General features: G+C 36.1%; 1 protein-coding gene across 1 annotated transcript; it reads left to right on the forward strand.

The window, feature by feature from the left end:
- The first annotated feature begins 1,127 nt into the window (after positions 1–1,127).
- On the forward strand, positions 1,128–14,281 carry LOC101264202 (ribonuclease J). The gene is made up of 18 exons (XM_010320757.4): positions 1,128–1,473; positions 2,093–2,321; positions 2,659–2,782; positions 3,195–3,251; positions 4,040–4,231; positions 4,353–4,430; positions 5,359–5,541; positions 5,637–5,717; positions 6,817–6,882; positions 6,959–7,051; positions 8,061–8,186; positions 10,080–10,193; positions 11,192–11,287; positions 11,374–11,471; positions 11,551–12,002; positions 12,748–12,833; positions 12,921–13,199; positions 13,638–14,281. The coding sequence occupies exons 1-18, from the start codon at positions 1,365–1,367 to the stop codon at positions 13,731–13,733; spliced, it is 2,559 nt and encodes an 852-aa protein (XP_010319059.2). The 5' UTR covers positions 1,128–1,364; the 3' UTR covers positions 13,734–14,281.
- The last annotated feature ends 419 nt before the right edge of the window (positions 14,282–14,700 follow it).

Genomic DNA, 14,700 nt, shown 5'->3' on the forward strand with positions numbered 1-14,700 from the left:
TTTACACATTTCATAAAGATGTTTGATTACCTGTGTTATAATCCAACAAACTAAAAAATTTATTTGAATAGGTTATCTACGTCCCACAAGGGTGATTGAGTTGGTTGAACAGGAATATTGGGGTTTTAGATTCGAAACCCATTGCATGCTTTTTTGGTTGAAATAATCATACAACTTTTGTCTAGTGCTTCTTTATTGTTTGTAGGCTACTACACTAGAGTGAAATTTGCCATGCGCAACTTCAATAATCCATAGACATCGTATTTATTCCAATGAGATGTATGTTAGTGTGAATGTTACTGAAATTTAATATTAAAGCGAAGTTATAATTTGAACTTTATGAATAAGAATATCATATCTTAATATTAAATTCTAAAATTTCTATACACAAAATTTTCTTTATATAAATATAATTTGAACTAAGAATAACTTAGTTTTGGTGAATTTGTGATTAATTATATAGCTTCGCAGTTATTTGTTGAAAAATAAGATAGAAAATGACATATATATACTTTCTTTTATATTTCCCCCTTCAAAACCCACCTCATGAAGGGTATCAATAGTCTTTCCTCAATTCATCATGCCTTTAGCGTGACTCGAACCTCCGAACCAAATCACAGATGCTCCAAGCAAACCAATATCAATTAATTGATTAATTACGAAAATTTCACCTTTTAATTTACTTATTATCATTATTCCCTCTAAGTTTTACAAATTTCCAGACAAGAAAATTCCTCATTTTCGCGTATCACATTATTGTATCTTGCGCATCAGATTATTGTATCATGTATAAAATGTATTTCGCGCATCAAATTAATGTATGTCGCATACCAGATTAATGTATCATGTATAAGATGTACGTTATATCTCACATATTACATTAATGTATCAGCGCTTATATTATTATATACATTTTGAGAGATTTTTGTAATTATAAACTTTTAAGATATAAATTATAATTTTACCTTAAAATTAAGTGATTTTCGTAATTTGCCTATAATTAATTACTTAAGCATTTGTATTTGTTTATTTTTCTCAAATAAAATTTGCGTAGTCACGTGCCTTCCGTCATCCCTCTAATCTTTTCAGTTTTCCCATTAAGCAAAAGCCAAACCGATAAGAAAGATATTTTTACGGTCACATTGTCTTTCAGCAAACAAAATCTTCTTCTTTCCCCTTTATCTCTCGCTCTGCTAAATACACTACACTCTCCATTTCCCGCTCCTCCTCCTCCTTAAACCCTCAGCAGTTGCCGGAGCAATAAGCTCTCGAATTCCTCCACATATTTCTCTGTTACCTGTAAACAGCCATTCCGATACCTTCAACAGTAGTTGGGAGTAACCAGTGCCGGAGCATTCATACAAATGGCCGCCGCTTTCAGTGCTATTTCACTCTGTCCGTACAAACTATGTCATCAGCTAAACCCTAGAAAACATTTTATTTCTTGCTATACTCCATCTACTTCTTCTATAGGTACATGCCGTTTTTACTTTGCCTTCCTTTTTTTTTTTTTGGTTTGTTTTCGAATTGAAGTAATGAATAATGATAAGAGTGAAGTGATGGAATGAGAAATTTTGGAGTATTAGAAAGTAATCTGTTCATTTTGATGAAACAATGATTTTTCCCGAGCGAATAGAACTACGAAGGAAATGAAGTAATAGCAATTTAAATGCTTAGCTATTTTTAGTGGGTAAATTGTTGCCTCGTATGTAATAAACATTATTGAATTGGTTCCAGTTACTGGTTGCAGTTCGTATCGTGTTTGAGATTGACTTAATCACTGTAATGTTATCCTTGATTTTCACAGTATGCTATGAAGTCCCTTACAGTTGTAAAGTCAGTAGATGTATCATTGATTATGAATACACTTACAAACATATATTATACCTTTTCTTGCATTACCTGTGAGTAAATTGTCTGCTTAGTCACACATACACACACTATGAGCAGTGTTAATATGAAATGATTTAGCCTGGAGATGTTCCTTGCTTCTAAGTTGTTACATCCCATAGCAGTCTTGAAGGTGCTGCTGGGAAGAACTTTGTTGAAAGTTGTTTATTCTATTTATTGCTGAAAGTTGGTGTCATTTCAGGCATACGTGGATCAAAAGGTCCTCGTAAAAGACCCGATAAATTGGAGGGTGCTGGAAGAAGCATTGATGATTCTGTCCAACGAAGGATGGAACAATTCTATGAAGGGTCTGATGGCCCACCTCTACGTGTTCTTCCTATTGGTGGTCTGGGAGAAATTGGGATGAATTGCATGCTTGTTGGAAATTATGATCGTTATATTCTTATTGATGCTGGAATAATGTTCCCAGGGTAGGTGTTACAAACTGGCCATTCGTGCAACTTTTTAACAATGATATTGCTGTGTAGAAACTTTTGCAGAATCTCCCTTTAATGAATCTTCTTTGATTACTCTTTCTGTTATAGTCATTCATCTAATGGTAGAGGTCCTGGGGTCCAGTCATCTTTTCCTACTGAAAGCTCTTCTTAACTTTTATGTATAAGTTAAAAGTTCCTACTGGTAATGAAAAGTTATCTAAAGAATTTCTTTCCTTAGATGGTACTAGCTGTGTTAGGCTTTGAATGTAGTTACATTGTCCATATTTCTTTGTCATGGGCTGACTTGGGATCTTATTGGATGCCTCTCCAGCTATGATGAGCCTGGTGTCCAGAAGATTATTCCTGATACAACATTTATTAAGAAATGGAGCCACAAAATTGAAGCAGTTATTATAACCCATGGACATGAAGACCACATCGGTGCGCTGCCGTGGGTAAAGTTTCTGTTCTAATCTGTTCATATTTTTATGTGTACTGATGGAAATATATTTGCATATTCAGTTCAGGGACTATGTACTACACTGGATCTAATTTAGAGAATCATACTTCTATCATTTTCTAAGCAACTAATGTATGTCATACAGAACTTATCCTGCTGTCTATAGGTCATGTATCTGAGGTCCTTTATTTGATAGGTTCAGTCATGTATCTGAGGTCCTTTATTTGATAGGTTCAGTAAAATCTCATCCTTACCATACCACGCTCCTTTATGCATTGTTTGGTGTTAGCCTTTTCTTATGCATGGAGTGTATTTTTTGGTGTTTCAGTTCCTCTTGTTCAATTGCCAAATATGCTTGTGTGTATTTTGCTCAGTTTATATTGCCTTGACATCTCTTATCCTAACAGGTAATTCCTGCTCTGGATTCTCATACACCGATTTTTGCATCGTCGTTTACAATGGAGGTTTGTTAAGATCCTATGAGTTTTCTTGACTGCTCTTGGTTATATCGTAATCCTATGTTCACAAGGATGGTATTTTGAAGCCTAAATTCATAAAACCATAATCTGCCTTCTATCTCAAAAGAAGAAAAGGAGAAGATCTCTGATTGAAGTGGAAACCAATTTTTTCAGAAATGGTTGAAAACATACTGTATCTGCTTATCCTTGAGATACAGTAACAGAACAAAATTTTTCGTCTTCTCTCTCCTACCAAGCAAAGGCAAATCTGAAATTACTTGATTTTTCGTCTTTTCAGTCTTGCATTCATTAGTCTTGCATTCATTTGTCTTCCATATTTTTTCCTTCTCAAAAAATATAAAAAGTGAAATTCCTTCATCTATTGACTATTATATTTGTTATCCTTGGTCTCTCTCTCTCTCTCTCAGCCGTCTGATCTTCTTCTTTAATTTCCTTTCTGTTCTTTTCTCTTTTCTTCTTTTCCTTTTCTCTTTCCTATAAGTGGTTGGATGGATTTCTTATTGTTATTAAAATGGACAAGGTGAAGTGGTCCGTTTCTAAAAATGAACAAGGTCTAGTCGTTGGTATACTATCTCATAGGCTCAGCCTGCAAAGCTTATTCAATTTTCTCGGAGCATGATCCAAAACCCATACACACAAATTGAGACACCAATACCTACTGGCTACTGTTGCATACTTATTTATTGGAACATCATGTTCTTTGCTGTTAACTTTTCAACAGTGTTACATGTCAATTTCTGTTGAACTAAGTATCTTTATTATTTTGTAATCAGCTAATTAAGAAGCGACTGAAGGAGTTTGGGATATTTGTTCCATCTAGGCTTAAGGTATTTAAAACAAGAAGGAAATTTACGGCTGGCCCCTTTGAGGTAGAACCTATAACGGTTACCCATTCTATTCCAGATTGTAGTGGAATAGTATTACGTTGTTCTGATGGTACCATCCTCCATACAGGTGACTGGAAGGTATTACACTGTGTCCTCCTTATAAGTCATCCTGAAAAAATGTTTAGATTTATGATCTTTATCTTACCCTATGAGTATTCTTTTTTGATTGGTAGCATTATGAGTATTCTGTCTTTTACAGATAGACGAGTCACCACTCGATGGGAAGGTTTTTGACCGCGAGGCCCTTGAGGAACTTTCAAAAGAAGGTGTTACTTTGGTACGGATAGTATCGTATTAAGGAATTACTTCTTTTCAATTAAATGTATTACTTTTAGAATGACTCAATTCAACCTGTTGAAATAATGTTGAAGTTGTACATATTGAGGGGCTTGAAGACTGTATGGTCGGCAAATGAATTACTATTTACTTTCTGTAGTAGTAAACTGCAACTGCTATTCAGTTAGATGACATGTACATCCTTATATACATCTTCTTTGAACTCCTTCATTTTTCCTTTAAATATTCAGCTGTATATTATGTGTTATTTTTGGATGATTTTAGGTTCTTTTATTGAGTGTATACATGCATATATATGATGCATATTCTCCCACCCTGTTCTGAGCTCAGTCTCTCTCTCTCTCTCTTAACATGCAGATTTGCCTACCACAGTTTCGTAATTTTAACTTTTCTCTGCTATAAACAATACGTCTTATATAGAAAAATGTCTTTTATTTTATATTTTGGTATATATGCTTTGAACATGTGATGCATATAGCATCCCATGTCTCTTGATTATACTCGTTCCTTGCTTCATAACTGGAAATTATTTCATAGCTTGCCTCAAATATAGTGTTACTTTCACCCCTTGTTACATTCTTGACCTGCAATCTTCTCTCCTGTCTCTCATGCATAATTTGTTATGTCTTTCTTAACTATGTTAACGTTTGAGTTTATAAATCTCTTATTCTCAAGTTTGCACATGTACATTTTTTTGCATATGTTGTTGGATCTTTTTTTCCAGGGACAGCTGTGGATATTCAATTTATCTTTAATCCTATATCCCTATTTGCCTTATGTGCATACACCTCTATTTATTTTTTCATCATTCTGTTATGTTTAACTTAATGGACGAAAAAATGGAGGATATGTTTTCTCATTGAAGCAAACATAAAAGAAATTATTGAGGAGTACTTTTTTTTCCCCAGATGATGAGTGATTCAACAAATGTCCTTTCCCCTGGAAGGACACTCAGTGAAACTGTAGTTGCAGATTCGTTGCTGAGGCGCATTTCAGCTGCCAAAGGAAGGGTTATCACTACCCAGTTTGCATCTAACATTCATCGTCTTGGCAGTGTGAAAGCTGCAGCTGACTTGACCGGCAGAAAGCTGGTATACAGTCTCTCACATGTTCTCATGATCTTTTAGTATTGTATAGACTATCTTTTCTGTCCCAGATTCAGATTATGACATGATTGGTTTAATAGGTATTTGTTGGCATGTCTTTGAGGACATATCTTGACGCTGCATGGAAAGACGGGAAGGCACCAATCGACCCATCAACTCTGGTAATGGCCTAACTGGCCTAAGTTGTCAAGGTCTCCTATGAGTAGAGGACATCACTTTTTCTTGCAAAGAACCTCATATGCTATTTAACATGCACAATTGTACAAGATTGTTAAGCTTACAAGTCTCGACTTACATATTTTTCTATGCCATAGTTGTGTAAACCATAAGAAAAAATATAAATGGTAGAGGGTTGTATAAAATCGATACAAGACAAGGTGAGGATTTTAAAAAAAAACTCTTATTTCAGTTGTATTAAGATGATATATCCGGAATTTTACCTAATATTTATCATGCATTGAAATTAACTTTATTTCCACCATCACCCAGAATTGTATTCATTGACATCATATGCGAAGGACACTTTGGTCATCTTAAAGCCATAAAGAGTATTTCTAGTGGAGGGGTCACTTCCTCAATGGTGTGACTTTATAGATTCTATGAGATTTTGTGATTACACTAGAGGTGTCAAATGGACGGATTGTGTTGAATTTGGGTGGGTCAAAATGGGCCAAGTTAATAAATTGGCGGGTTATTGGCTTGTCCAAATGTTACTTGAATTGAAATGTGTTGGGATGCAAAGCCTTGGTACCTGCTGGTAGGAGGTGGGAGATAACCCGTGGAATTAGTCGAGATGCGTGCAAGCTGGCTTAGATACCACGGTTATTAAAAAAAATGGGGGGGCTAAACAAGCCTTGTTTGTTCCTTTTATCTTCTTTTCTGATCTTCTGGACCAGGGATGTGGGTGGGGAGGAAGGATAAGAAAGGGAGGTGGAGTTTCCTGCCTTTCCTTGTCATACAACTTCGTTACATTTTGTCTTCTCTTTGAATCTGATACTCTGTTAAAGTTGAAGAATCCAGGTCAAATGTCTTGCTCGATCTGAGGATAGATGTAGCTAAACACCTTGAGCATTCATTGAGTGAGGATTATCACTCAAATTTTTGAATGATATCATTGTCTAATCTGTGTAGAGCAACTAGTGAAATATGAAAAGGATATTTTCAATTTGTAACAGTGCCTATTTTCCTAAATTTCTTCCTAATAATTCCACTGTTCATATTCTAATTCTTCCCCACTCATAATTACACACTCTAATTCAGGTAAAGGTGGAAGATATTGACGCTTATGCCCCAAAAGATTTGCTGATTGTGACAACAGGTTCTCAAGTAAGTATTGTTGATGTGTCTGCCAGCTTTGCAAGATTCAATTACAGAATATGTAACCTAGTCTCTGTTGTGTCAGGCAGAACCACGTGCTGCGTTGAATCTTGCTTCATATGGAAGTAGTCACTCACTCAAATTAAACAAAGAAGATCTAGTTTTATATTCAGCCAAGGTACCGTATAAATTGCATTGTTTTACTCCTGGCAATGTGATTTTTTTCGTTCATGACAAAATTCATTCTCAGGATTCCTATTATCCGCTGATGTTCTAATTAATTAACATCATCCATGTCTTAACTTTGTCATATTAACTTTACTCTTCTAATGCCTTAGTTCTGATTCCATTGAGAGACTATTTGATACATGCATCCCAGCCAAAGGGAAGAGTCTTATTCTCGGTCTTCTTCTACCAACCTTTTTATCTCCTTTCAGCCAATGTACTGATGGTCTATGATTTTTAGTCTTGGTGTTTGTAGCTTCTCCCTAGATAGCTCTTCTTGTGCTTTGTTGTTGCCATTTCATGCTTCCTGTTAGTACCTCATGATCAGCATGTTTAGTGTAAAGAGTTTGTATGCTTTACCTCTAATAGAGCTTATTTGCTTTACAATATCTCTGCCATGTGAAATTAGGTGGTTTTATTGATTAGTAGCTTTGCAAAGAACATCTACTCTAAATGATGTGAACTATAAAATTTCCACTTTGTGAGCTGAATAGTATCATGTTGCTGAGACTCCTTCCAACACCAAACAAAAATAGTAAAAGTGAAACAAACACAGGGAAGAGATGCAAAGTAAGATTCTATTGGGGATAAATTTCCATAGAATAAGGTTGACAGAACGTCGTCTTGATTTGAATCCTTGCACTGTTTCCTTTGCTTGCATGATGAACTAGTTAGGATAGTCAATATTTGGTTACTTTGAATATTCTTTTTCTTGAATTTCTCTTTCCTATTTATATGATGAATACTTAGGACCATATCTTCTTGATTTTTTTTATTTTTTTTTGGGATTTGATATGGTAAAAGGAACATATCTTCTTGATTTTTGTTAATGCTTTTTGTCTCTTTTGAAACTATTTAAGATAAAGATTCCTTGAGGTGTTCTTTGTAAGTCTTAAGTTTGCAGAAAGATAATTGATAACATTCTTGAACTGCCATAATCAGCTACACAATTTTTTTTATAGGTGATTCCTGGTAATGATACCCGGGTGATGCAAATGTTGAACCGTATATCAGATATTGGATCAACTATAGTGATGGGAAAGAATGAGCTGCTCCATACATCCGGCCATGCTCATCGCGAAGAGCTGGTAAAATCTTCTTTTAAGTGAAAAATTGTATTGCAAGGAGTAAGGCTTTTTTTTTTTTTTTGTGTGTGTGTGTGTATCTAATCTCAAGCTTACTGAATCACAATAGCTGTTATGAAAATGGTTCATTTGTTGACCCTCTCGAGTCCCATTTAGTGATGACAACTTTATCTTGAGTTTTTCCTTTTTCTGGTAGAAGCTAGTAGAAGTTGTACCTGTTAGATCTTCTTTGGCTGAGTCTGACTCTCATTCACTAACATAACGGTGATCTGGGTATCATTCTTGCTTCCACTTAATAGAAGCAAAATAAAAAGTTGGTTATCAGATCATGTGCATATTCTTTCATAACATTGTGACAATAAAAAAAGTTAGCCCGTTTTTATTTATTTTAGCGATGGATGAATTGACACGACTGACGACACATTCTAGGGAAGGTGCCTTGCTGCATGCTGTTTGTTGATGCCATTGTAATGATTGATAAGATGCATAGCAGAGTTAACGACAAGCTAGAGGTATGGAGATAGACCTTGGTGTCTAAAGGTTTCAGGTTGAGCATGACTAAGGCATAGTAAGTGTAGTGCAAATTCAGTGATTTGCCTTGTGTAGCTGACGTGGAAGTGAGGTTGGATTCTCAAGTAATCTCCAATAAAGGGAGCTTCAAGCACTTAGGTCCTATTATCCTAGGTAATCGGGAAATTAGCGGGGATATCACACATCACATATGTACGGGGTGGTTGAAATGGAGTCTAGCATCTGGTGTCTTATGTGATAAGAAGGTGTCACTAAGATGTTAAAGTATGTTCTACAAAGTAGTAGTTTGACCGACTTTGTTGTATGAGGTAATATGTTGGCTAGTTAAGAACTTATGTCATGAAGATGAAATTTGTGGAAATGAGGATGTTTAGATAGATGTGTGGGCTTACTAGGAGAGATATGATAAAAAAATGAAGATATTCGGGCCAAGATATAAGTGGCCTCCGTGGTGCACAAAATGTGGGATGTAAGGCTGAGGGTGGTTTGGACATGTCAAGAGGAGATGCATAGACACTCTAGTGAGGAGGTGTGAGAGGTTGACACTGGAGGATCTGGAAAGGTAGAGTTAGGCCAAAAACGTACTTGGGGGAGGTGATTAGACAAGATATGACAAGTCTTCAGCTTACCTAGGACTTGACCCATGATAGGAGGTGGGGAGGTCGAGGTTTCGGGCAGAAGGCTAGTAGTATATAGTTTCAGATCTTGTCTTTCTTGCTAGTAGTATTAGTATTGGTATTTTTATAATTTCACTATTTCAGTATTTCTCATGCTTAGTTTACTACTTGTTGTCTTTTATGCATCGATTCATTACTATCCTATGATTGTTCCTATTGTTACTGCTTGTGTCTCCATAAATGTTGCATTTTTGCTTTCCTTGAGCTGGGGATCTATTAGAAATAATTTCTCTACCCGTCAGGGTTGGAGCAGACCCCACTTGGGGTACTAAGCTATATATGTAGTTGTTGTTGTTGTAGTATGTTGTGACTAGAAATGAAGGTTTGGTTTATATAGTAACAAGAAAAGGGATATTTTGAGGAAAGGGTAAGTGAATCGCTCTGCGGGAACTTTTCCTAAGCTGACTAAAATTTGTTAGTTCCAAATGGTTGCCCGTGGATGGAAGACATATTGAAGAGAGAAGCGGCAGGGCTGGGGAGATGTGATTTTCATTTTTATGCATCTTTTGTGCTTTAGAGAAACAAAGAAAGGGAGGAGAAGAATTTTGGTTTCTCAGATTATATACCAGAGCATGACACAGTTCTCATTCCGTATATTTGTTTTTCCTAAAAAAAGATTTATCCATTTTTTCAATTTCATACTCAATGTCTAAGCTGCAATATTGATGATGGATTTCCCATTCTGAAGGAAGAAGTTCTAAGGATTGTGAAGCCGCAACATTTTCTTCCAGTCCATGGCGAGCTCTTATTCCTTAAAGAGCATGAATTATTGGGGAAATCAACTGGAATTCGGCATACAGCTGTAAGTTGTATGGTTTATTTGGATGTTTGATTAATAATGCTTATTGCTTCAAGTACCTTCAAATTGTATAGACATGTAGCCGTTGGATCTAAGGTGTGTTGCGGGCATATCTTTTTGAATACTTGAATTTATCCATAATGGCATTCTTCTATTCTTATAATTTTAGGGAACCGTATCACGATGAAAGCATGTCTATATGGTCAGATGTAGATATCTCACTGGGTGATTGTCCTTTTTTTGTCCTCCCCCCCCCCCCCCCCCCAGTTCCCCCACCCACCCACCCACATATATTCTTTGAGATTCATGTCACCCCCACCAAGCCCAGGAGTCAAATTATGGATTTTCCCACTTTACTTTCTTGGTGAATTGAAGCCCAACCTCATGGTTAGAGATTGATGACCCTTTCCACTAGACTATACCTCCCTTGTCAGTGAACAGATTTTTGCCAAAGCTAGATATAGTCTTCGAGGAAAGTTTGTCGAATATGCAATGTGTTGCATACAAAGACTGTTGATAGATTTAGTCTTTGAGGAAAGCTAAGTTAAATCTCTCATGATAATTATCTTTAAAAAAAAGGTAGTCTTTGAGGAAAGCTAGATATATTCTCTGCATCATTAGCTTTTCTTTGACCAATGGTCCTAGTGAGTGTCTAAAGCTTCTAATGAAGGATTCAACTGTTTCAACTGATATTCTATTTACCTGAATTAGATCGAAGCTGACCAACCAAAGAGTGATTTTATTACACATGGTTCAATTTCCAGCCTCCCCCTATGGGATGCAAGAAGTGAAATCCTATTTATTTTGATGATTATTCAAAAATACATGAATGTATAGACTTGAAGAATGACTAAGGGGATGAGTGGGCTCCAAGCATTGGGAATTATCTGCAGTGAGAGAATGATTCAGTCTTGTATCATAAGCATTGTTGTTAAGCCTTTTCAGTTCATTCTCGATGCTGATTTAAAGTGACCCCTGTTATTGTAACTGTGTGTGAATAGGTTATCAAGAACGGAGAGATGCTTGGAATCTCCCATTTGAGGAACAGAAAAGTTCTATCCAATGGTTTCATTTCCTTGGGAAAGGAAAAGTTGCAGGTTTCTTACTTTCTCACTGTGCAAATAAAGACTGCACTCTTTCATCTTGTTTCTAGACTGAACTAGTTTTTTTTTTTTTTTTGCAGTTGATGTATAGTGATGGTGACAAAGCCTTTGGTACAGCTGCTGAACTTTGTATTGATGAGAGACTTAGAATTGCTTCGGATGGTATTATAGTGGTCAGGTAATTTTCTCTAGCTTGTGATGCATCACATATTTTTCCACCTTGTGATACTAATATGTGTAAGATATCTGGAATGCAGTATGGAAATATTGCGTCCTCAATCCACAGATGGTATGACAGAGAAAGCTTTGAAGGGAAAAATAAGAATAACCACACGCTGCTTGTGGCTTGACAAAGGGAAACTTCTGGATGTGCTCCATAAAGCTGCACATGCTTCACTTTCAAGCTGTCCATTGAACTGCCCATTGTCCCACATGGAAAGAACCGTGTCTGAAGTTCTTAGGAAATTGGTCAGGAAATACAGTAGTAAAAGACCTGAGGTTATTGCCGTTGCCTTTGAGAATCCTGCAGGAGTTCTGGCTGATGAAATCAATGGAAAACTTTCTGGAAAATCACATGTAGGTTTTGGAATTTCAGCACTTAGAAATGTATTGGATGAAGATCAGAAAAGAAGACAGGCAAGTGGGGCACGTGCAGAAGGAGGTAATGGCAATGGCTATCCAGTTGATGATGCAGTTGAGCAAGTGAAAGGTTTGTTCCTCTCATGCTTCTTTCCAATGAAATAGTTCAGTGATTCTTTCCAATGCATTCTGTGGTTTTCTAATCTGATTAGATGTTAGGCAAAGTAATCATCTTCGGGTTCGTATGCTGTGATCTTCTTGATATAATTGCTTTTGACATTCACAAAATGGCCCAATAAGCCTAGAGGGTAGGGTGGTTGCCCGTTGGTATATAGGAATTTTGAGTAGAACTGGAACATTGCTTGAACTGAATTATATTTAGGGGTCACATATAGTTTGTTATGTTAGAATTTGTTGATATATGTCATGAACATGCCAAGTGCTGAAAGGGGTTGATTTAAAAGCCCTTTAGATGGTGAAAAGTAGGAGATTTGGTTCTATCCAGACGTTTTTACTACTTTGACCTTTTTGGTCTTCAAGAGACCCCCCCCCCCCCCCCCCCCCAAATAAAAAACAATTGCTTGATATCTGCTCTCTACAATGGAATTCTCAGGGCATGTGTGTAGCACCAAAAAAGAAAAAAACTCACATGTTTTCTATGTCTAAATTGCATGCCATTGCTGACTTAAAGTATGCTTGTACATCATGAAAGTAGCATCTTTTATATTTCTTTTCTGGAGACGATTTCATTAGTTGGTGGATAGATATTACATCGGAAATTGCTTGTTGATTTTGTCTTCTGATATGATTTGATCTTAAGCATCCAATGCATGCTTAAATTCTGCCGTCATTTCTTCCCTAACTTTTACGTGCAGGTGATGATATGGATATTGAGAGACTTATGCATGATGGAGCAACTACTTCAAGTGCAAACTCACTGGATGAATATTCTACCGCTGAGGTAAAATCAGATGATTCTTCGAAGTCTATTCTATCATCAACATTGCTTGATCAATTGAAAAAAGGTAGATTTGGCGCTTCAACACAGGAGGAATCAGAATCGTCCAGAAAAGAGAGCATTCAAGTTGATTCTGGCTTTCCACAATCTATGATGAAATCTTCCAAGCCTTTGAAGAGAAACAGATGGAAACATGATGAGATAAAGAAATTGATTATGTTGCGCGGGGAACTCCACAGCAAATTCCAAGTTGTTCGTGGACGAATGGCACTATGGGAAGAGATATCTTCAAATTTACTTTCTATTGGAGTCGATCGAAGTCCTGGACAGTGTAAATCTCTCTGGGCTTCTTTGGTTCAAAAGTATGAGGTGAGTATTTCTGATTCTTGTGTTCTCCTTGAGCATATGTACATTTACTTGGTTGTGCTGATTAGCATGCTCAAACAATATTGGGAGAAACAAATTTACAATAAACAATGCATTTTGATTATCCTTTTTAGAACTTGTTTTTAGGATATCACATTATTTCTGTCTGAGGACATAGAAATGAAAATAGGGATAAATATACCCTTGTGTATGGTGTGTTGTGACCTCTTCAAGGGGGAAAAGGGGGAGAAATAAGATTTATCCATATCTTGAATTGTAAATACACGGATATTGCTAATACAAATTTCTACACATGAAATATTTATATATTTCCTTTTAGATGAAGATTCGCCCCTTTCACCTGCATCCTGTTGAAATTCTTGTGGAGACATTTTCTGTTTGGGAGGCTACTTTTATCAACGTCTTTGCTTTCTGTAACAGGAAAACAAGAGTGACGAGAAAAGACAGGATAAATGGCCTTACTATGAGGAGATGAGAAAAATCTTGTCTGATTTGGAGGCAACGGCCCAGAAATGAACTGGACATGTGTACTTGCAGGTAGTGTATGTGGAAGCAATTCTTCATTGGGGGTATTCATGAGTTTGGATACTGATATTTATCCAAAAATACTAACGCGCCCCTTAAAATTCAAGAAGCCGGATCAAAACTTCACCGTTTGTCCTGGTGGATTAGCTGTTGTGCAAGCTTTTCAGATGAAGCCAAAGGCAGGGAAGGATTTAAATTTATCAAGGGTCCTTCTAAGCCCGGGGAAGGACTGGTAAATTCTGCAGTGGTTTTCTAGTGATTTTAGAGGTTGGAAGGTTTATCATGCTGGTAATAATTTCCAAGTGGATACGAACAGTTGAAAGTGATTCTAAAGTAGTCTGAAATTTTGATGGTAAGAGTTGGCATATTGATTTGGGTTACTTGTAGGTTAGTAGACACTATTATTGATTATGTATTGCATGTTGTACCAATTATAGCATTGAATGCCTTGATGATGGGATGTAGGAATATTGCTTCATCAAGTAAAAGGTAAAAGACGATTATTATTTTATAGATATATTCCTCCAAATTACCTTTAATTATTTCTTGGTACAGTCAAATTTTATCTTACTCGTAAGGTTTCATTGCATCTGACAGTTTTTTTTTGAATCCATCGTTCATATTCATCACTCTGAGTCATATTTATCCTTAACTATGCTTAGCTAAAAAATTCATTTTGTGTAAAAATTTTAGTTTATGCATTAAAAGAAGTTTGACATTCAGATTAATATTATTCTTGCAGTATAACTGCTCAATATAAATATTAATGAATTAGATGAATAAACTTGGATAGGATTCTAACGTCATGTTTTCAACTGAAGTCCTTAGTTGGGTTAATACTTTTCATCGATATAATATGATTGGAAAAGTCACTATGTTGAGCATTGAAAAATAAACTTAGAGATTTTTGTGGTTCGATTCTTTTTCAAATTTCACATATAACATAAGTTTAAGGCAT

This window comes from Solanum lycopersicum, chromosome 3 (genome assembly GCF_036512215.1).
Source record: "Solanum lycopersicum chromosome 3, SLM_r2.1".
Classification (NCBI taxonomy): Eukaryota; Viridiplantae; Streptophyta; class Magnoliopsida; order Solanales; family Solanaceae; genus Solanum; species Solanum lycopersicum.